Here is a 24,654-nt window from a genome sequence, read left to right as displayed (position 1 = left end):
TAGTGGTTTACTTTGGGGGTCAGTGCATTTTAGCAGTCAACACTTTGTCCTTTGTGTTGCCAAAAATAAACATACTAAGTAAAAATGCACTGTATACTTTCCATTTATTTCATTCGTGGCTTAAAAGTTGGGCAATAGTTTATTGGTTGAGTATGAATTAAAAAAATCAAGCATTCAAAAAATAAGTAGATCAAATACAGATAATTCTTATTTAGGAAATACAATCTATATAGATTATGATAATGAATCTTAAGATATTTCAGAAATGTTAATATAAATGAAAACTTGAGGAAATATAAGAAAAAGTAGAATGAAATTGTAATTTTGGTAGGAGATTTTAAACATTACTTTGTATATATTGATATTAGACAAAGTAGGCAGAAGATACACATTGGATTTGATAGTGTTAAGGTAGAACTAATAAATATATATTAGAAATTTGCATCAGAGTTCTCTCCTTTAGAGTAAGTGTGTTACTCTTATAAATTTGATCACATTTTAAGTCATAATTGTAAACTTCAGAATTCAAAAGCAGGCATTTCACATGCCTCATGAGCTAATCACTATTGGTGAAAGTAAAAATTAATAACTGGCACCAAATACTCAGAAATTAAAAAACCTTCTCCTGAGTATCCATTTAGCCAGGCTAGATTTTACTGCAATAACAGATAGCTGTATTTAGAAAATAACAAAAATGAGAGTATTGCATAGTAAAACTTAAGGGTGCATGCAGCTGTTACTTGGACATAAATTCATACTGTTAAAGGTTTTTATCATTAAAATTAAAAATAAAGGTCTGCAAACTGAACAAATCAAATGACAGTCGTTCTTGCTTGGGTCAAGAGATTATATGAGTGTTATTATTTTTTTCCTCTAACTTTATTTTTTTCTAATTAAAAAAAAGTAGCTGTGTATTAACTTTGTAATAAAAAAAATTCTTAAATTTAAATTTCCTTGGAGAAAAAGGCCATGAAATGCAGTGAAGTTGTATTTTCTGCTTTGAAATGTATATAATCTTAACATTTTTCTAAAAGTTTTTGGATTTTGTTTTGGTAAACATGCTAATAACTTTCCTTTTATGTAAAGTTATATGACTTCAGGATTTATTTTCATTCTCTTTTTAAATTTAGTACAAAATTAAGACTATCCAGGATTTGGTGAGTTTAAAAGAATCAGATCGTCACAATCTATTGCACTTCCTTGAAGATGAAAAGTATGAAGAGGTTATGGCTGTCCTTGGGAGTTTCCCATATGTGACCATGGACATAAAATCACAGGGTAAGTGGGAGGTTTCCCATTGCTTCCCTTTTGATAGATTGGCTTTTGTTTATTTGGCTCAAGGTCCTCAAAACACTTCATTTAATAACTCTTAATTAGACTTTGCAAAACTGTAGTTTCCCTGTCAGATTTGCTCTGATGGAAGATGTTGTATACTTTTTAGTTTTGAGAACCCTACTTTTATTATCCACCTAATGGGCTTAGGTTTGAGGATGCTTTTGTTCTGTAGTTCAGCTTTCAAGATCTTAACTTTTCAAAGTATGAAAGAGATTTCTAGATGTAATGAAAGGATATTTGAAATATATCTATTGTTAGTATAAGATACCTGCTTAGTTCTAAAATTAATTTTTAAAAAACCTAACTTTATATTAATTAAATCTTGAAAATCATCATGCTCTGTGCCACATTTCATGTGTTTTTCTTGACTTCTGTCTTTATGTCTGCTTGGAGTGAAAAAAAAAATAGAGTTTATTTTTCTACCTACATAATTGTCCTGTGAGTTCCCATTTTAGAGCTGAATGTAGTATCTTAGAATGGTGACAGAATTAGAATTAGAGATTATTCTGCTCCATTCCTTCATTGTGACATTGTTCTGAGCTTTGACATTTGCTAAGTTGCCATTGTGAAAACATTCTTGTGGGACCAAGAATACAAGGATGTGTTAGGAATGGTTTCTGTTTTTAAAGGGCTTGTAGTTAAGTTTATTTTATTATTAGACCTTTGGGGATGTGTGTGGCAAATGTGGTTTTAAAAAATTAAACAGTTGCAAAAACATTGCAAGAAATGTTTTTAAAGCGTTTTTTAATATAAATAATATTTTCAAGTTCTTGCCTTAAAATATCTTTACTGTTGCTCAGAATACTAGTTTTAATTATTTTATTCTTACAGGCACGCATTTGTTCATATAGGTAAGATCTTGTGAGTATAAAGTTTGCACAATTTAAGAGTGACAGAATCCTATTTTTATATCACTGTGAGATAAAGCTGTTGTAGTCCTAACATACTCTGTTTTAAAAGACTTGGGTTTGAAACTTGGCAGTGTCGATATAGCTATTTTGTGAACTTGGGCATTTTACTTTATTTCTGAACTTCAGTATTTTCTTTAAAGAAATAATAATAATGCTTCATAGAGCTGATTTAAGAATTAAATGAGTACATTGTTGAAGGCATTATCTACCAGAGTAGATAGTCAATAAATTATTTTTTATTTAGTAGGTTTAAAACTCTGTATGTTTGAAATACTGAAATACCAGATTGATTTGAATAAGTTGAGTTTTGCTGTTTACCTTGACATAGAGCTTGATTTTTTAAATTTATTTTTCTTTTATAGTATTGGATGATGAAGATAGCAACAACATCACAGTAGGATCCTTAGTTACAGTGTTGGTTAAATTGACAAGGCAAACAATGGCAGTAAGTAGTCTGTTTGTATTTTTATGCTTTAAGAGTTATGTGTTAAGGCTTTTATATTCTTTCACTCTAAGTTATACATTCTCAAAGTCAAAACTGTTGTAGATTTGCAAATATAATTTTGCAGGTTCTGTTAGCTGTTTTGAAATTTTAAATTAATTTTTATAGTTTTCACATTAGTTTTTCACACACACACACACACACACACACACAAAGTTGAAAAATACATTAATTCTTCCTGTGATGATTTGTTAATTCCCTATAAAACATTATAATTACAAGGTAGTGTGGATATCATTCTTAAACTGTAAAGTGTTATACAGATATTGATTATTGATTATTGTTGAGAATTTCCTTACCTACTTTTTTTGAATTTTATTTTTTTATACAGCAGGTTCTTATTAGTTATCTATTTTATACATATTAGTGTATATATGTCAATCCCGATCTCCCAATTCATCCCACCACCACCAGCACCCCCCCTTCCCCCCCTTGGTGTCCATACGTTTGTTCTCTGCATCTGTGTCTCTGTTTCCGCCCTGCAAACCAGTTCATCTGTACCATTTTTCTTTTCTTTCTTTTTTAAGAAGATGTTGGGGGTAGGATTTTATTAATTAATTTACTTATTTTTGCTGTGTTGGTCTTTTTTGTGCCAGGGCTTTCTCTAGTTGTGGCAAGCGGGGGCCACTCTTCATCGCGTTGCACGGGCCTCTCACTATCGCGGCCTCTCTTGTTGCAGAGCACAGGCTTCAGACGCGCAGGCTCAGTAGTTGTGGCTCACGGTCCCAGTTGCTCCGTGGCATGTGGGATCTTCCCAGACCAGGGCTTGAACTCGTGTCTCCTGCATTAGCAGGCAGATTCTCAACCACTGCACCACCAGGGAAGCCCTGTACCATTTTTCTAGGTTCCACATATATGCGTTAATATACGATATTTGTTTTTCTCTTTCTGACTTACTTCACTCTGTATGACAGTCTCTAGATCCATCCACATGTCAACAAATGACCCAATTTCGTTCCTTTTTATGGCTGAGTAATATTCCATTGTATATATGTACCACATCTTCTTTATCCATTCGTCTGTCGTTGGGCATTTAGGTTGCTTCCATGTGGCTATTGTAAATAGTGCTGCAGTGAACATTGGGGTTGATGTGTCTTTTTGAATTATGGTTTTCTCTGGGTATATGCCCAGTAGTGGGATTGCTGGATCATATGGTAATTCTGTTTTTAGTTTTTTAAGGAACTTCCATACTGTTCTCCATAGTGGCTGTATCAATTTACACTCCCACCAAGAGTGCAAGAGGGTACCCTTTTCTCCACACCCTCTCCAGCATTTGTTGTTTGTAGATTTTCTGATAATGCCCATTCTTACTGGTGTGAGGTGATACCTCACTATAGTTTTTTTTGTTTTTGTTTTTTTTTGTGGTACGCGGGCCTTCCACTGTCACGGCCTCTCCAGTTGTGGAGCACAGGCTCCGGACGCACAGGCTCAGCGGCCATGGCTCACGAGCTCCGCGGCATGTGGGATCTTCCCGGATTGGGGCACGAACCCGTGTCCCCTGCATCGGCAGGCGGACTCTCAACCACTGCGCCACCAGGGAAGCCCCTCACTATAGTTTTGATTTGCATTTCTCTAATGATGTTGAGCATCTTTTAATGTGCTTCTTGTCCATCTGTATGTCTTCTTTGGAGAAATGTCTATTTAGGTCTTCTGCCCATTTTTTCATTGGGTTGTTTGTTTTTTAATATTGAGCTGCATGAGCTGTTTATATATTTTGGAGATTAATCCTTTGTCCGTTGATTCATTTGCCAATATTTTCTCCTGTTGTGAGGGTTGTCTTTTCGTCTTGTTTGTAGTTTCGTCTTTGCAAAAGCTTTTAAGTTTCATTAGGTCCCATTTGTTTATATTTGTTTTTATTTCCATTACTCTAGGAGGTAGATCAAAAAAGATCTTGCTGTGATTTCTGTCAAAGAGTGTTCTTCCTATGTTTTCCTCTAAGAGTTTTATAGTGTCTGGTCTTACATTTAGGTCTTGAATCAATTTTGAGTTTATTTTTATGTCTGGTGTTAGGGAGTGTTCTAATTTCATTCTTTTACATGTAGCTGTCCAGTTTTCCCAGCACCACTTATTGAAGAGACTGTCTTTTCTCCACTGTATATCCTTGCCTCGTTTGTCATAGATTAGTTGACTATAGGTTTGTGGGTTTATCTTTGGGCTTTCTATCCTGTTCCATTGATATATATTTCTGTTTTTGTGTCAGTACCATATTGTCTTGATTACTGTAGCTTTGTAGTACAGTCTGAAGTCAGGGAGTCTGATTCCTCCAGCTCTGTTTTTTTTCCCTCAAGACTGCTCTGGCTATTTGGGGTCTTTTGTGTCTCCATACAAATTTTAAGATTTTTTGTTCTAGTTCTGTAAAAAATGCCACTGGTAATTTGATAGGGATTACCTTGAATCTGTAGATTGCTTTGGGTAGTATAGTCATTTTCACAATATTGATTCTTCCAATCCAAGAACATGGTATCTCTCTCCATCTGATTATGTCATCTTTGATTTCTTTCATCAGTGTCTTATAGTTTTCTGAGTACAGGTACAGGTCTTTTGTCTCCCTAGATAGGTTTATTCCTAGGTATTTTATTCTTTGTGTTGCAGTGGTGAATGGGATTGTTTCCTTAATTTCTCTTTCAGATTTTTCTGAAATCTCAACCACTGCGCCACTAGGGAAGCCCTCTAGATATTTTTTGATTTCCTCTTTGATTTCCTCAGTGATCTCTTGGTTATTTAGTAACTTATTGTTTAACCCCACATGTTTGTGTTGTTTACGTTTTTTTCCCTGTAATGGATTTCCAATCTCAAAGCATTGTGGTCAGAAAAGATGCTTGATACGATTTCAATTTTCTTAAATTTACTGAGGCTTGATTTATGACCCAAGATGTGATCTATCCTGGAGAATGTTCCATGTGCACTTGAGAAGAAAGTGTAATCTGCTGTTTTTGGATGGAATGTCCTATAAATATCAGTTAAATCTATCTGGTCTATTGTGTCATTCAAAGCTTGTGTTAAGCTTCCCTGGTGGCGCAGTGTTTAAGAATCCACCTGCCAATGCAGGGGACACGGGTTCAAGCCCTGATCCGGGAAGATCCCACATGCTCGGAGCAACTAAGCCCGTGGGCCACAACTACTAAAGCCCACGTGCCACAACTACTGAAGCCCACCTGCCTAGAGCCCATGGTCCACAACAAAAGAAGCCACAGCAATGAGGAGCCTGTGCACCACAACAAAGACTAGCCCCCACCCACCACATCTACAGAAAGCCTGCGCATAGTAACGAAGAACCAACGCAGCCAAAAAGAAATTAATTAATTAATTTTTAAAAAGATTGATATGTTTGGTTTTTACAGGCCATACAGTCTCTGTAGCAACTTCTGAACTCACAAATGGGCATAGTTGTAGTCTAATAAAACTTTGTTTAAAAAGCAGACAGTGAGCCATAGTTTGCTGACCAATGCATTAGGCCAACGGTTTGAGCCCAGCAGTTATTGTTTTCACTTGTTAGTTTTAATAATTCTAGGGAGTTTATGAAACACAACCCATATCACTTGTCATCTTCTAGTATAGATTCTTGCTAAATTCTTACTGGATTTCAAATCCTAAATTTATAGTTTCTGCACTGATTCTAAATGGATTATTTGGTGGGTGGGTATGTCTTTAGGATATGTAGATTTGGTGTTACACTTCTTAGTTATATCTAAGTTATATCCAGCAATATCACAATCATAAATAAACTAATATTGGTCTTGTGAAGTTTTAATGTTAGAGAATAATGTAATATATTCACATTCTCATAACTTTAAAATAGTCATGTCTGATTACTATTAGAATAAAAGTAAAAATTTAAATTATGAAATATGACTGACTTATAATGAGTTTATGTATTTTAGGGCATTGCATTTATAAACTTAAGTACAATGTACTTCTCAAAATATATTCAAGACAGATGTGAGATATTTCAGAAGGTAACTTCTAAAGCGTCATTTAGTGATTGCTAAATTTGCACACATACATCATTTAGTAATTGCTTCAAGTCTCCTGTCTATCCATGATTTTGTCCCCACCCCCTGCAATTGTCAGCAGTTAAGAAACTTACTGATAATATATATTGAAAGATTGCTTTATCGGAAAGATAAATATAGGTTGACAGACTTCATATTTTTCTTCTCGCTACCTGTAGGAAGTATTTGAAAAGGAGCAGTCCATCTGTGCTGCAGAGGAACAGCCAGCAGAAGATGGGGTAAAAACTTCAGTTTTCCTATCTATCTTTCATGGTGAGAGAACTGTTTTGTTTAGTTCTCTGATTGATTTATATTGCTGTGGGAGAAAAATTCACTTTACTACAACATTTATTAGTTTAGCCATTTCCATCTAAAATTTACTGTGACTTCCAAATGAAACTAGTGCTACAACTTCTGAGTGTGCATGTGTGTTGTGATTTACAGCAGGGTGATACTAACAAGAACAGAACAAAAGGAGGATGGCAACAGAAGAGTAAAGGACCCAAGAAAACTGCTAAATCAAAAAAAAAGAAACCTTTAAAAAAAAAACCTACACCTGTGTCCTTATCACAGACGAAGCAACAGAAACAAAAGCAGGCTAATGGAGTCGTTGGGAGTGTAAGTTTATTATCTTATGTAAAGATTATTGTTATTTTCACCTTTATTGAGGTTTAACATACACTAAAATGTTCAAATCTTATGTGTACAGCTCCTGAAGTTTTACAATTGTGTGTACCCATGATACCCAGATCAAGATATAAAAAAACCTTACCAGCACCCTAAAAGGCTCTCTTGTACCCTTCTCAGTCAGTGACCCCTCCATCTACCCCCACGGCCTTCCCCACTAATCTGACTATTAGGACCATAGATTAGTTTTGCCTATTCTTAAAATTCCTATAAGTGGAATTGTTTGGCTGCTTTCATTCAACATAGTGTCTTTGACATTCATCTGTACAGTGTGTAGTAGCAGCTGTGTGTGTGAGAGAGAGAGAGAGAGAGATATTCCATTATATGAATGTACCAGAATTTATCTGTTCCGTGATTGGTGGGTCTTTCTAGTTTTTGCCTGTTCTGAATAGAGATGTTCTGCTTTTGTACATGTCATTTTGTGGACATTCATTTTTCTTGGGTATGTACCTAGCAGTGGAATTGCTGGGTCATAAAATAGGTGTATGTTTAACTTGTTGAAAGAGCCCATTTTCTAAAGTTGTACTATTTTTTGGTCCTACCAGCAAAATATGAGTCCCGTTCCACCCTCACCAATACTTGGTTTTACCATTCTTTTTTATTTTAGCCACTGTGATGGATCTGTGGTGGGGTGTGTGTGTGTGTGTGTGTGTGTTTCCTGTGTGTGGTTTTATTTATATTTACCTGATGACTAATGATATTGAGCACCTGTTCATGTACATACTGGCCATTTGGATATCCTCTTTTATTTTGGGGTTGTTTTTCTTCTTATGGATTTGTAGGATTCCTTTTTGTATTCTGGATATGAGTCCCTTTTAGCTCTCTTAATGGAGCTTTTTTTTTTTTTTTTTTTTTTTTTTTTTTTTTTCTTCTCTACGCGGGCCTCTCACTGTTGTGGTCTCTCTCTTTGCGGAGCACAAGCTCCAGACGCGCAGGCTCAGCCGCCATGGCTCACGGGCCCAGCCGCTCTGCAGCATGTGGGATCTTCACAGACCGGGGCACGAACCCGTATCCCCTGCATCAGCAGGCGGACTCTCAACCACTGCGCCACCAGGGAAGCCCTTAATGGAGCTTTTGATGGTTCTTAATTTTAATAAAGTCTGTTTCATCAGTCTTTATGGTTAGTGCTTTCGTGTCCTGTTAGAGACATCCTTGCCTATGCCAAGGACACAAGGAATGGAAGATATTTTTGTTTTCTTCTATGAGTATTATTATTTTACTTGTTAAATTTAGCTCTATGTTATATCTTAAATTTTTGTGAAGAGTGTGAGATTGGGATTATGGACCACTTATTTTAGCACCATTTATTGGAAAGATCATTCTTTCCTCTCTGAATTGCAATAGTGATTTGCTGTAAAAAAGTTGCCGTTAAGTGTATATGCGCAGATCTGTTTATGAACTTTCTAGTCCATTCCATTGATTATTTGTCTCTTCTTGTGCCAGTACCACACTGTCTTAATTATTGTGGCTTTATTTTAAGTCTTAAAATATGGTCATGTAAGTCCTCAAACTCTTATTTTACGTCTTCAAAATTGTCTTGACTATTTTAGGTCCTTTGCATTTCCAGCTAAAATTTTAGAATAAGCTTGAGAATTTCCACCCAAAAAAAGCTGCTGAAATTTAGATTGGTATTGTGTTTACTCTGTGGTTCAGTATGGGAAGAATTCACAGGTTAACAGTATTGACTCTTTTTATTCATAATTATGCTTTATCTTTATTAACTAGATCTTCCTTAATTTTTCTCAGCAGTGTTTTGTGATTTCCATTGACAGAGCATATGACATCTTTCATTAGATTTACTCCTGTGTGTTTGATCCTTTCTAGTGCTATTGCAAATAACGTTAAAAAAATTTCATTCTTCAGTGTTTATTGCTGGTGTATAGAAGTGTAGTTGCCTTCTAAATATTTGCCTTATATCAAGGATTCTTGATGAATTGACAGTAATTCTAACTATTTGTAGATATTTAAAGAAAAAGATTTTCTACATACACAATCATGCCATCTGGGAATAAAGACAGCTTTACTTTAATCTTTATGAGGTTTCTTCCTTTCTGCTTTACTGGCTAGAACTTTCAGTGTAATGTTGATTAGCAGTAGAAGTGAAGATGGCAGTCACCCTTTTCTTATTGTTGATCTCATGGAGAAAGCAAACATTATTTCACCACTAAGTATGACGTTAGGTATAGGGTTTTTGTAGATATTCTTTATCAGGTTAAGGAGGTGTTCCCTCTATTCCCAGTTTGGTTTTTTATCGAGATGATTGTATGATTTTTCTCCTTTCTGTTAATGTGACTAATTATACTGATGAATTAAAAATTTTTAAACTATCCTTGTATTCCTGGAACAAATCTCACTTGCTCATACATAGTATTTTTAAAATATTTATCTGGAGTTAGTAATATTTTGTTTAGGATTCCTGCATCTATTTTTATGAGAGAATATTGGTTTGTCATTCTTCTTTCTTGTAATATTCTTGTGAGGTTTTGGATCATGTTTATGCTGACCTCATTAAACAAGTTAGGGATTATTCTCTCTTTCTTTTTCCTGGAAGGGTGTATAAGATTGGGTTGTTTCTTATTTGGAAGAATTACCTAGAGAAGCCATATGGGCTTAGAGTTTGAAAAAGGATTTAATTGTAGAGTCCATTTATTTAACATATTCCACTTTTTTTCTTATATCAGTTTTAGTAAATTGTGTTTTTCAAGGACTGTCCATTTCCTCTAAGTCGTCAAATTTACTGACAAAGTTATACATAATATCTTTTTTTTGTGTGTGTGTGGTACGCGGGCCTCTCACTGTTGTGGCCTCTCCCGTTGCGGAGCACAGGCTCCGGACGCACAGGCTCAGTGGCCATGGCTCACGGGCCCAGCCGCTCTGCGGCATGTGGGATCTTCCCGGACCGGGGCACGAACCCATGTCCCCTGCATCGGCAGGCGGACTCTCAACCACTGCACCACCAGGGAAGCCCAATATCCTTACTTTTAATGTCTTTTGGATCTGTAGTTATGTCTCTTTTATTCCTAACATTGGTAATCTGTATTGTCTTTTTTTTTCTTTGATCAGTCTTGCCTAATAAAATTTATCAATTTTATTAATCTTTTTAAAGAACCAATGTTTGGTTTTGTTTGGGTTTCCCTTTTGCATATCTTCTTTCTCTTTAATTGATTTCTGATCTGTATTATTCACTCCTACTTTCTTTGTATTTAATTTGCTATTCTTTTTCTTGCTTCTTGAAATGGACTAGTAAATATTTTGTCTGGGACAGTGACTTTCCTTACTGCATTATACTCCTTATTGAAGATGATATTAAATTCCCAAAGCAGTACTTCTCATTTCTCCTTCTCAAATAAAATATATTGTATAATTGGTGTTTATGAAAGATGAGCCATCTTAGTCATTGTGGTAGTATATTTTGCAAATAGAAATAAAATATTTTTGTTTTACAAACTATGAAGACTGAATAAAATAACTGACAAAAAGACAAATAAGCCAAATGTTAAAAGTCTTCAGTCTGACTCCCACATATTTATATATAAAAATGTTTATAATTCTCTAAAATTCTGCATGAATAGTGAAATTGTAATCTTGAGCCAGTTTGATTATAATGACAGTAAATTAGTTTCAGGGACTCAGAATGGTATATTCATTGAGATATTCAGAGCTTTTGTGGTTGCTTTTTCCTTTTAGGAAGCTGCAGTAAAGGAAGATGAAGAAGAAGTTTCTGACAAAGGCAGTGACTCTGAGGAAGAAGAAACCAATAGAGACTCTCAAAGTGAAAAAGATGATGGTAGTGACAGAGACTCTGATAGAGAGCAAGATGAAAAACAAAACAAGGATGATGAAGCAGTAAGACTTATAAGTTTAAATAATTGGAATTATAACTGATGATAGTTTTGGTTTCTGTTGTTGTTTTTCCTTTGCTTACTTTTTTTGCTTGTCTTAAGCAATACCAGTATTTTTTTTAACCAGTATATTTTATAATCTTATATTACTTTTACAGAATGTTTTTGAGCGATGGTAGTTGTAATTATAAAGAAAAATTATTTCTAACAAGATTGGAAATCCTAATTTTCTTAAATCTTAAGTTGTTAGATGGGGTAGGACCTGGGTCTGAGGTGAAGTCAGTTTGTTCTCTTAAGGCAGTTTTCTGTGTTATACGGAAATATGAGTAAGGAAAGGTGAATTATGAAATAGGTAGCAGTTACTCGGAAGAGGATCTCAAATGTTCCAGGAAATGTTAAGGGTGAAGAAACATTACTGTGGGCTGTAATGTCAAGAAGTTGGTTAAGGTAAAAGCTAACATTACGGAATGCCACCTCGTTTCAAGAGGTATATAAGGCATTAAGGAAAGGGCTATCACTAAGGAATTAAGATTGTGAGGGTAAAGGGAATAGAAAAAAAATCTCATGGCATGGCATTACGTTGCACATGATTTATAAGAAAGTTGTAGAAAAGAATATTTGGTGGACAAATAATGGTCCTTAGAGGCTCACTGTAAATGAACTGTAACCTGATCAGCCATTTTCTTTATGTTTGTGGTGTTCTTGACTGGACCATTGATATAAAAGTAACCCTTGTGGTTTAGGAATTTAAAAGAGATTCCCTGAATAGCCTCTGAAGCAAAAGCAGAGGCCAAAAAAAGGAAAAAGTAAAAGGGCAAAGGATAAAGGTATACAGAAATAAGGTACTTGCCCTTGGGAATGGTGGGAGAAAAATAAGGATGACTGTTTTTAGCAGTTGCTGGCCCTTGAATGTTTTTGTACTTTGAGAATTAAGTTGATTGCCAGGAAATTAAAACCTATCAAAGAAATTATTCCCCCACTCTTGTTTTGAGAAAGTTGACATATTTCTTTCTGACTGTATCAGGGTTAGTGGAGGTGACTAGATTAGTAGGGTTTTGATAAACTAGTTTCTTCAGATGACCAAAAAATACATTCATTCAATTGACAAATAATTATACAAATAACAAATAATTACTCATTATCTGTCACACTGCAAGCACTGTGTTAGATGATAGGAATGCAAAGCCAAATGTACAATAGTTTCTGCCCTTGAATGATAGGAGCCTGGTGGAGAAGGCAGACTTGTAAGTAAGCTTTATAGTACCAAAGAGACTATGCACGTTGTGCAAGGGGCAGTGATAGCACAAAGGAAGGAGTGATCAACTCAGCTCTGGGATAGAGGACGATTTGTGGGACTCAGGAACTCATACTTTAGACTTTAGCTGCTCCTGAAAGAATAATGAGTAGGAATTTGCCAGGTAGAGAAAAAAGAAAACAAAAATCTAAACAGGGTTTAGGAGGAGTGAAATAGCTGATGAGGTCAGAGAAGTCTAGGTGGTTGGAAATGACTAGAAGAAAAAGTGCAGGGAGGAAAACAGTGACAGGAGGCTGGAGAGACAGGTCCAGGTCAGGTCATGATTGGCTGTGTAGTTCATACTAGATGGGTTAGAGTTGATTTATGAAAAGAAGCATTGTAAGTCTGGGCCAGGGAAATGATCAGATTTGTGGGACTGAACTCAGTAGTAATTAGCATTGTCAGGAATAACATCTGGAAGAAGACAGACACCCCTTAAAATGATTGAAAACATGCTTGATTTCAAAGATTTAATTTTCACTTTACAGGAGTGGCAAGAATTACAGCAAAGTATACAGCGAAAGGAGCGAGCTCTACTGGAAACCAAATCAAAGATAACACATCCTGTTTATAGTCTTTACTTTCCTGAGGTGAGTTATACACAGCCTAGTGTTTTCCTTATTCTTTTCAGATATTTCTTAGTTGCTTTTTATCTCTCTGTAGTGTGTATTGGCTCAAATGTGCTGAATGTAGTCTATTCTTGATAGGCCACATTTTTGAGGCCTGTATTTCAACATAAATCATTTTTAGTGAATGTGTTGTTTAAAAGGAGGGTTGTTAACTTTTTAAGTACTTCTGTCTTTTCTGCGCCCAGATTACTGAGAGTTGTGCTTAATGATGATTTTTCATTAGCAGTTCAGGCAGTCCTGGTTGGACAAATGCATATTTTGCCTATGACTATATGGCTGTTGTGAATCTCACACTTCTGTCATGTTTTAAATAGGATGAAAATGTTCTTAAATTTTCCCCATGGGTTTTCTCTGAGGGTTCTCTACTGGCCACCTGTAGCCACTAGACTTGCTCCAATAATTGCCCTGGTCCATGGGAAGAGGCAAGCCCATGGCTGAGGGACCCACTAAGTTCAGTAGGAGCCAAGCCCCAAGCTCAGGACAGATCATTGCAGTGCTGTTTGTTCCCTTGTGCTTGTTTTCTTTGTGACTGTGGCCTGTTCAACTTTTGATCTCTTTGATACACTATGTTGTTTGTCTTTCAAATGAATTTGGGATCTGCTTGATGTATTGCATTTGTGGATGATTTTGTCGGTGGCTGGAGATCAAGGACTGGTTGCCTCTTAGTTTAGCGAGGGTGTTCCGTAGACTGCCTTGCAGCTTTGCCACAGAACCTTGTGCTTACCACTCATGTTTGGCAGGTGATTTCATGTATAAATCTGCTTTCTGCTCTAGAACATCAATCTCTAGTTGCTGGGGGCTGCTGAAGGCAAATTCCTAAGTGATTTGGCTCTCCTAATAATAAATGAGTGGCTCTGCACAGACTTTTGTTTTGACTTGGAGAGAAGTCAGCCCGGGATTCCATCTTACTGTGTGTACTGATCTTCTGGCATGTCCTGAGTTATAGCCCATCTGTTAGGGGCATTTTGCCCATTGCAGTGTAGTCTGCCAACACCAAAGCTCCTGAAATCAAGCGAATAAATTTCACTCATTGATTGGTTTTAAAAGTACCATGGGATGCTGTAAGCTGTATAATTTGTACCCTTATAATAGACAGCTTCATTTTAGACCATTCTTAGTTAATAAGCAAAGCATTCATTTACTCCCTTAGAACATTTTAGCAGTGAAAATGCCTTCTTGTAATTTCATCTACATGGTAAATATCTCAAAGTGCCATTTATCAGATAAACTTTATTTAGGATTTTCCTAACATCTACCTGTCTACCTTCCTATGTACCTACCTAACCACCATACTACCCACTTAAATTATTTAAAGTTTTACGTTAATAATTGACTTACATGTTAATTGCAGCTCATATATTTAATAAGTTAAGAATGGTTGGGAATCTCACACAGTAGAAACAGTTTTGTTTGAAGTGCAAATAACTCATGGTAGAACATCTTTTCCACTTTCACCATGTGCACCAAGAGAGCATAGGTGCAGTGCTGTAGATTGATAGTCACTAGCTTCTTTTATTTTTTTTCCACAACAGATCCGCTCTTTTTCTTTTTAGTTTGCTTTTATTTATTTATTTATTTAGGCTGCATTGGGTCTTTGTTGCTGTGCGCAGGCTTCTCTTGATGCAGAGAATGAGCTCTAGACACGCGGGCAACAGTAGTAGTGGCACGCGGGCTCAGTAGTTGTGGCTCGCGGGCTCTAGAGTGCAGACTCAGCAGTTGTGGCTCACGGGCTTAGTTGCTCCACCACGTGTGGGATTTTCCCAGACCAGGGCTCAAACCTGTGTCCCCTGCACTGGCAGGTGGATTCTTAACCACTGCGCCACCAGGGAAGTCCCAGATAGTCACTAGCTTCTTAATAAATAGTATTCTTGGGTGAATCTCATTTTAATCAAATAGCGTGGGTGGGGGGTGGAGGGTGGGAAGCATTCTCTAAGTGGAGATAAAGAGTAAATGCACATTTTGAATATACCCCTCTGCTTCTCATATTAATACATGTTCTGGTAATGATATTTCTGATAATGAAATTCAGACCACTTAAATAGTAAAGATGTTTACCTCATTTCATTAATAATCATAACTTTAAAAATTATTATTGATATATAGTTGAAATACAACATCACGTTAGTTTCAGTTATACCATATAGTGATTTGACATTTGCATACGTTGTGAAATGGTCACCACAATAAGTCTAGTAACCATCTGTTCCCATACAGAGTTATTACAATATTATTGATCATATTCCTTATGCTGTATATTACATCCCTGTGGCTTGTTTATTTTATAACTGGAGGTTTGTACTTCTTAATCTCCTTCATTTATTTCTCCCCCTACCCCCACCCCTCTGGCAACTACCTGTTTGTTCTCTATATCTGTGAGTCTGTTTTCATTTTGTTTTGTTTTGTTTTTTAGATTCTACAAATAAGTGAGATCATATGGTATTTGTCTTTCTCTCACTTCACTTAACATGATATCCTCTAGGTCCATCCACATTGTTTCAAATGTCAAGATTTCGATTCTTTTTTATGGTTAAGTAATATTCCATTGTATATATGTACCACATCTTCTTTGTCCATTCATCCATCAATGGATACTTCAGTTGCTTCCATATCTTGACTACTGTAAATAATGATGAGGTGAATTGCTGTGTACATACCTTTTCAATATAGCAACTTTGTTTTCTTGGGGTAAACTGCCAGAAGTGAAATTGCTGAATCATGTGGTAGTTGTGTTTTTAATTTTTTTGAGGATCCTCCATACTGTTTTCCTTAGTGGCTATGTAAATGTAACTGTAACTTTATTGTGCTCTGTGTCGTGGGCAGTTTAACGATATTATATTTGTATTATCTCGGTTTATCTTCACAACACAGTGTGAGGTAGACATTCATCACTTAACAGAGAAAAAAGTGAGGTTTAGAGAAGTGAAATAATCAGGTCTGGATGGCTTTAAAACAGGCATTGGCAAACTACTGCCTACAGACAAATCTGCTTCCCGACCTGTTTTGTAAATGAAGTTTTATTGGAACAGAGTCACACTCATTCTTTTTGCAATACAGTGGTAGAGTTGAGTAGTTGCAGAGACTCTGGCTCACAAAGGCCAGATGTTTATACAGTTGGCCCTCGGTATCTGGGTTCTGCATCTGCAAATACAGAGGGCCAACCATACCATGACACTTTCTGTAAGAGACTTGAGCATCTATGAATTTTCGTATCCTGCAGGTGGGGTGGTCCTGGACCAATCTCCTGTGAGGTACAACTGAACTCCATTTTGAGTCTGTTATGTTTTACCCATTTTGTGTGTGTAAAACACACATAGACGACCATATTATATACACATATTCTTGTTGTGGTAGTCTTAACCCTTGGGTTAAGCAGAAGTTGGGTTAATCATGCACTTGTGATCTGTTATTCTGCTTATTAATGTTGCAGTGCCTTGTAGTTTAAGGCATTTAAACAAAAACTTCTAGCTGAACTTAGTGTAGCATTATTAGAAAGATAATAGAACAAATTTTAATATCTTAGGACTGAAATGCAATAGAAAGTACAAGTGATTTTGGCTTAGAAACATAAACATTTTTCCTACGAAACTATTTTCAGTAAAAAGTTATTTTTTTAACCTTCTTTTGGATAATTGAGGCTTTAGAATAGTCTGTTGTTTTGGTTGATTATTTGGAATATCCTAGAGTTTATTTTTAGCTACAAAACATTTTTTTTTAAAGCCATTTTAGAAGGATATTGTCTCTATCCTGTTCTTAAACAGTGGATGTGAAGAAGATGACTGTTTAGTTACTGACCTGTGCTGTAATACAGTGATAGTTGCTGGGCACACTGAAGTTTTGTACTTCCAGACTAGTCTTCTAATTTTTGTTTTAATAGATTTTTGTCTCCTGTCAGTGCTCTCTGCTACCATTGTGCATTCTGGTGGCAATTTTTCTACCCAGCTCTTTTTCTGTTCCTAATCTTTTATGAAGTACAATTAAAAATGCTGAGCTTATTAAAATCATGTGCAGTAAAAGGTATAAACAGGCTCTTAGAATCTGAAATGCTCTCTTATGAGTAATGTGTTTTAATATATTAATTTCTGATATTGTTGCCCAGGTCCGTTCCACTCCTACTTTCTGGCTTTTGCTTATTACTAGGTAACATTACTAAAGATTATTTGCTAAATGATATTGTAATAGTTCATACTGTTTTCTTTTTTAGCATATCTTTTGTCATTTACAATTAATCAGGGGTTTTTAATACAGAGGTTCATCAATAGCGTTTAAGGGGCCATTTGAAACACCAAAATTACATACAAAAGTGTAAAAAGTAAATATTTATTGACATCTATTTTGTACCAGGCACTGAGTCTATGCTGGGGATACAGCAACGAATAAAACAAGGAAAATACGGTTGGCCCTTTGCATCTGTGGGTTTTGCATCCATGGATTTACCAACTGTGGATTGAAAATGTTAGGGGGGTACATACCAGAAAGTTCCAAAAGGCAAAACTTGAATTTGCTGGGTACTGGCATAGCATTTACATTGTATTAGATATTATAAGTAATCTAGAGATGAAACAAATCATATGCAAACACGACACCAGTTTATATAAAGGATGTGAGCATTCATGGATTTGGGTGTCCACATTGTGGGTGTGGGGGGGCGTGTCTGGAACCAGTCCCCCTCAGGTATCAAGGGATAACCATACTGCTAAAATGAGACAAGGCAAAATTGTATTTCTCTTACTCTTTTTGGTTATTTATACTCTTTTTTTTCTTTGCAGGAAAAACAAGAATGGTGGTGGCTTTATATCGCAGATAGGAAGGAACAGACATTAATATCTATGCCATATCATGTGTGTACACTAAAAGATATGGAAGAGGTAATTATCCAACAACATTATTTAAATATAGAAAACAGTATAGAAATCAGTTTATTGTATTTGGCTTATTACATTTTATTTAAGACACATTTTATAACTATTCTCTGACGTCTTTTGGAGGGAGCTCATTGGAAATTTATAAAGTACAGAACTACAACTTGGTAGTCTTCTAAAACCTTGTTCTCAACGTATTTGGGGGAGTTTTCACTGTTACTATCTAAGAACACATGCCTTACCTTATCTCCAGAATTTTATTATTATTATTATTTTTTTTTTTTTGCTGTATGCGGGCCTTTCACTGTTGTGGCCTCTCCCGCTGAGGAGCACAGGCTCCGGACGCGCAGGCTCAGCGGCCATGGCTCACGGGCCCAGCTGCTCCGTGGCATGTGGGATCTTCCCAGACCGAGGCATGAACCCGTGTCCCCTGCATCGGCAGGCGGACTCTCAACCACTGTGCCACCAGGGAAGCCCTTTAATTATGTTTTACAAAAATTTATGATTTTTTTCCTCTTTGGGTTAGTGCTCAGATATATACCTTTTGTCTTAAAAAAACAAATATAGGAACTGGTGATTCGTTTTTTAGAGTGGAATTTTTTATTACATTGCTTTGTCTGCTGTCAGTGACATCACTAATATAGCTTTGTGATGAACATATTTTGCCCTTGGATTTTCTTGTTTTTCTTCTTGATTTTTTATGTTATTTTTCTAGGAAGAAGGTTCTGTCTACCTGGACTTGGTGGACAAGAGCAAGGCTTTGAATTTCAAGATCTATGATGATGATTTTTAATCCAAAAAGTTTTTTCCCACCTTTCTAACCAAGTAGTACATGTATAAAGTAGTTTCTTGTTTGACACTTAGAGTTGGTACCAACTTAAGGGTATTTTTTGACGGAGTAATTTTAACATTTTTTTAAATTTAAATTTTACCTAGTTTTGAATGGATAATACGTTCACCTAGTTAATATTTCAGAAGATATACAAAAGTGCACACACTGAAACATCTTGTATCCCTGTCTCAGTCACCCATTCCACTTCCTGGAGACCATCAGTGTTATCAAAATATTATGTTCTTCATGTGGTATTGTATATAAATTACAAACAAATATGTAGGTGTATTCTCCCCAGTTTTGCACAAAAGGTAGCATATACCATGTTCTGCACCTTACCTTTTTCTCTTAGTGACATAACTTGGAATTTGCACCAAGTTATGGTGCAAATTAATTTCTGTACTAATTTTTGTTAATACAGAAAAAGCTTCCTCATTTGTTTTTACAGCTGCATGATATTCTTTTGTGTGGGAGTTAATTTATTCAGCACTCACCTGTTTTGTGGACTTACAAGATGTTTCTTGTCTTTTGCTGCAATGAATAACCTCATGTCATTTTGCACATGTGCAAACATATCTATAGGATAAATTCATAGAGGCAGAATTAATGAATCAGAGGCTCTGCACATTTGTAATTTTGATAGATATTGCTAAATGTTTATTTCTTCATAGGGAGAATGAATGTTCAAGTGTGCCCATTGCCTCTCAGTGTGTGAGACATATAAAAACGTGGCATGCACGTTATGCCCCCATAGACCCTTCGTCTATGAGTTTTGACCTCTTTTTTTATTTTTCATGCCATTGACATTTAAAAAAATAATAAATTTATTTATTTGTTTTTGGCTGCGTTGGGTCTTTGTTGCTGCACGTGGACTTTCTCTAGTTGCGGAGAGTGGGGACCACTCCTTGCTGCGTTGCGCAGGCCTCTCTTTGCGGTGGCCTCTCTTGTTGTGGAGCACAGGCTCCAGGTGCGCGGGCCTCAGCAGCTGTGGCACGTGGTCTCAGTAGTTGTGGCTCATGGGCTCCAGAGCGCAGGCCCAGCAGCTGTGGTGCATGGGCTCAGCTGCTCCGTGGCATGTGGGATCTTCCTGGACCAGGGCTCGAACCCGTGTCCCCTGCATTGGCAGGCAGACTCCCAATCACTGCACCACCAGGGAAGTCCCAGCCATTGACATTTTTGAAGAGTCCAGGCAAGGTATTGTATAGAATATCCCTTAATCTGAATTTGTCTTATTGGTTACTCACGCTTATATTCTTCTTAAATATTTTTGGAAAAATACTGCGTAGGTGATGTAATAACCTACTTAGTGCATCACATCAGGGGCACATTATATCAGTTTGCCTGATATTGGTGATATATTATGGTTGATCATTTAGTTAAGGCTTCTCTCTGTTGTAAAAAGTATGTCTTCCTCCAATCTGTGGGGTCTTGGACGCTATGTGACTACCCTGTTCTCCAGCAGTCTTTAACCCACTCATTTTAGCATACGTTGATGATTTTTGCCTGAATCAATTTTTACTATGCTGGTTGTATTCAGTGTAGTTTTAATTTTATATTTCTCTTAAGAGGGAAAGTGTACATCTTTCAATGTGTTTGAATCATATTTCTTTGTGTGTCTGTGACCATTGTTCATTTTTGTTGGATTATTGGTCTTTTAAATTGGTTTTGGGACTTTATTTTTGTTTAAATATTATGAAATCAGCCCTTTGTGATGTGTGTTGCAGATATTTCTCCCCAGTTTGTTTTACTATTGTGGCTGTTTTTATCAAGCAAAAGTAGAAATATTTACTCATTTGTTTATCCATTGGTTTATTTGGGTGTTTGATGGTATGATTTAGTAGTCTTTTTCTTTTATGATTTGTAGGTTTGATGTTACAGTAAGAGGGGCCAAACTTTGAGATTAATTTAAAAAAAAATTCTCCCATGATGTTTTCTAGCTTGTTTGTTTTAATGGCAAATTTTAATATATAATCTTGCCAACAAAATCTGGATTTTGGAAAGTGGAGGCAGATTACCAGAACATCTAAATGTCATCATAAAAATGTATTCTTCCTTTGTCCAAGTGGAATAGAAACGTCTAAGAGTTTGTAAATTTTTGTGTTTGAAGTTCATTAGTATATGATAGGAAATAACATATCTTTTTGACCTTGTAAGGCATTGGACATCTGTAAAGAAAAAACGTATTTCTCCCATGTGTTTCTCCTTTACTCTAACACTACTGCCACACTCTCAACACTTCTGATACCAGTTTGTGGGCTTTTCCCCACACCAAGCAATTCGCTGTGACACCAGCTGAGTGTCCTGTGGTTTAATGCAGTGCTGACACGGTCTACCTGGATATCTACCTCAGGTTAAGGGTTCAGTCCCACAAGACTGCTGTTCCCCCGCTCCCCATCTTTAGATGCTAGTCACAAGTCCCAGGTTGTCACCTATACTTCTGACCAACTGGCTGTAAATCTGGGTTCCCATGATCCCCCTCCTTGGGTTCAATAATTTGCTAGAATGGCTCACAGAACTCAGGGAAACATATTTACCAGTTTATTATGAAAATACTATGATAAAGGATATAGATGAATATCCAGATGGAAGAAATACCTAGGGCAGGGTATGTGGGAAGGTGCATGGAGCTTCCATGCTCTTTCTGAGCAATCCACTCTCCCAGAACTTGCACATGTTCACCAACTCGGAAGCTCCCTGAACCCCTACTTCGAGGATTTTTATGGAGGCTTTATCACAAAGGCATAATTGATCATTAACTCAGTTTCCAGCCCTTCTCTGGAGACTGGGGGCGTGGGACTAAAAGTTCTAAGCCTCTAATCATGGTCTGGGCATTCTGGTGACCAGTCCTCATCTAGGAGCCCACCAAGAGCCGCCTCATTAGAAGAGAACTCATTCTTATCCAGGAAATTCCAAGGGATTTATAAGCTCAGTGTCAGGAACTAGAGTCAAAGACCAAATATTAGAACAAAAGATGCTCCTTTTGCTCTTATCACTTAGGAAATTACAGGGGTTTGAGGAGGTCTGTGCCTGGAACTGAGGGCAGAGACCAATATATATATTTTCTCCTATCTCACAGCATTTGTTGTAGAAATAAGAAAATTTGGCAAGAACTATTTCCTCTCTGGTGAAGTCTGTTTTAGTCCATTTCATTTATTTTACTTTTATACCCAACTTCATTTCTTCAAGTTGTCAAGATGTGATGGTCAACATAGAACTTGGTCACTTTAAACATGTTTTCTTGAATTGTGGAGATAGAAATTAACCCCATCAATTCTGCCTCTTTTTGTTTTCTTTTTGTATAGTATATATATGACATAAACATCATATATGTATGTATTTGTTGTTGTTAGAACTTTGTAACATTTATTAGGACCTCCTGTGTCATCTGAGTAAACCCTAGCTATTAAATACTCTGGTCTAAATATTTTAGGAGTGAGCTGTTGTTTCTTCCACTCCTCAAAATACAGATTTTAAGTGCTGATTTTATATTCTAGGTAGAACTGAAGTTTCCTGCACCAGGAAAGCCTGGAAATTATCAATATACAGTGTTCCTAAGATCAGACTCCTATATGGGTTTGGATCAGATTAAACCATTGAAGGTAAGAATAATGACTATGCAGTACATATGGTTGTCTATTTGAATAAGTGCTTAATATACTGGGGAAGATTTTCTAGTTTTGAAATGTAGAATAATAGAAAAAGAGGTCATCTCATACTTTTAGGTAATATATTTGATGGACTACTCTTTCAATAATAAACTTAAGTTGTATTAACGGAGTATAATGATTTAGAACCATGAGTATAACTTACGTGATACATTTTATTTATTTATTATTTTTTAAAAATTTATTTATTTTTGGCTGTGTTGGATCTTCGTTTCTGTGCGTGGGCTTTCTCTAGTTGCGGTGAGCAGGGGCCACTCTTCATCGCGGTGCGCGGGCCTCTCACTGTTGCGGCCTCTCCCGTTGTGGAGCACAGGCTCCAGACGCACAGGCTCAGTAGTTGTTACACACGGGCCTAGATGCTCCGCGGCATGTGGGATCTCCCAGACCAGGGCTTGAACCCATGTCCCCTGCATTGGCAGGCAGATTCTTAACCACTGTGCCACCAGGGAAGCCCCGTGATACATTTTAATGTGCTGTAGTATGCTGTAACTTTACAGGGCCTCACCACATGGGTTCTGTTTTCTTTAAAAAGCACGTGTTTTCCCACAGATTCCATTGCAGTGTTTATTGATTTCCAAAACTAATTTGTTTTTGATCATTTTAGAGTATACATTTGTGTGTCATTTGAAGCACACTCCCATCAGTGTTTACCATTTCACTTGAGCTTGTTGTAAGAGGCATGCTATTGTGTTAGAGAGATTGTGCTGAAGAAGTATTGTTGCACTGTATACTGGAGACCTAAGAGAAGGGAACCAGCAAAGACATACTATTTTTTCCCCCACAAGAATACTGTATTTCTTTCCATTGGCTGTAGAATGTTACTTCATGAGTCTGGAGGCTGCAAATACCTTTTTGGAAGTCACACTTGAGTTTTTCTTCATCAGCAGAAGACTTATTAAGACATTACTCAGTGTTCTCACTCAAGAATCACAGTTATTCATCTTTCATGCCACAGAATAAATAGTATAAGCTCCTAAAATCAAACTATCAGACTACATTAGAAATTTAACTATACTTACATGTTAGTAGATTCACCTTTTTATTTATGGGATGAATATCTGTTCTAAGTGTGTTAAATTTAGAGTTAAAAGCATAAAATCTATTTCTTTATAATTGCTGCAGTCAAAGAAAACCTTTTCTTTACCAGGTATTTCTCCCGTTATTCCTCCCCAAGTTTCTGAAGTCTACATTTAATTCTTTTTTGTAGTTGGAAGTTCATGAGGCTAAGCCTGTGCCAGAAAATCACCCACAGTGGGATACAGCAGTAGAGGGGGATGAAGACCAGGAGGACAGCGAGGGCTTTGAAGATAGCTTTGAGGAAGAGGAAGAAGAGGAGGAAGATGATGACTAAGCAGTACTATGAATGGACCACAATATTTGCACATATTTGCAAATTTTTGCTGTTTTGGAAGTGTGTAATAAACCAGAAACAGTGCAGAACTGATGTTGAAGGAGGTGTTAGTTCTTTACTGGAAATGAGTGCATAATATAACTAGGCAGTGGTGGTGCCTTGGTACAGTCTGAAAAATGCTTAAGGCTTGTGAAAGCCTTTCAAGTATGGGATGGTGCATTTATTTCATCTGCAAATGATAATAAACCCTTTGTTATAACTGTCCAGAAGTGTGGGCTATGTATTATCTGATCATTTATGGTCCCAGTGAAAGTAAAGGTACACGAAAAACAATCTATAAATGAGCGACTTTTCTTTGTTTAGCTTTAGTTTTAACAAACATTAAAGTATGATAAACACCACAAATGTTTTAAGTAACATCTGCTCAAGTTTTAATCTCTTGGTAAGCTCTATTATTCATTTATTGACATTTTGCAGTGATACAAGAGTATTTATAACAGCTCCATTCATAGCTTTAAACATTTTATTTTTGCCTATCGTGGTCGTAAGTTGGCATTCTGTCACATTCCACATAATATAGAGGCTACATTTTGGGATTTTCCTTTTTTTAATTGCCCAGAGTTATCAGATTATAAAAATGGCTTTTTATGGCTTAAAACATTTTTAAGCCTCTATTTTAGCAGATCAATACAGGATCTAATTCTTTTTATAAGCTATAGATCTAAAAATGATTGTGGGACCATATGTTTTCTGAT

At 36.4% G+C, this 24,654-nt stretch overlaps 1 protein-coding gene across 1 annotated transcript in view; it reads left to right on the top strand.

The window, feature by feature from the left end:
• SEC63 (SEC63 homolog, protein translocation regulator) overlaps positions 1-24,168 on the top strand; it is a 64,873-nt gene extending 40,705 nt beyond the window's left edge. The window contains exons 13-21 of the mRNA XM_059083930.2: positions 1,131-1,278; positions 2,609-2,691; positions 6,920-6,979; positions 7,185-7,358; positions 11,115-11,273; positions 13,052-13,153; positions 17,959-18,057; positions 22,378-22,482; positions 23,756-24,168. Coding sequence (XP_058939913.1) covers positions 1,131-1,278; positions 2,609-2,691; positions 6,920-6,979; positions 7,185-7,358; positions 11,115-11,273; positions 13,052-13,153; positions 17,959-18,057; positions 22,378-22,482; positions 23,756-23,899 — 1,074 coding nt within the window. The 3' untranslated portion in view covers positions 23,900-24,168. The remainder of the gene's footprint in view (positions 1-1,130; positions 1,279-2,608; positions 2,692-6,919; positions 6,980-7,184; positions 7,359-11,114; positions 11,274-13,051; positions 13,154-17,958; positions 18,058-22,377; positions 22,483-23,755) is intronic.
• The last annotated feature ends 486 nt before the right edge of the window (positions 24,169-24,654 follow it).

This window comes from Kogia breviceps, chromosome 13 (assembly GCF_026419965.1).
Source record: "Kogia breviceps isolate mKogBre1 chromosome 13, mKogBre1 haplotype 1, whole genome shotgun sequence".
In the NCBI taxonomy this organism is placed as follows: Eukaryota; Metazoa; Chordata; class Mammalia; order Artiodactyla; family Physeteridae; genus Kogia; species Kogia breviceps.
This window is presented reverse-complemented; position numbering and strand designations above follow the sequence as displayed.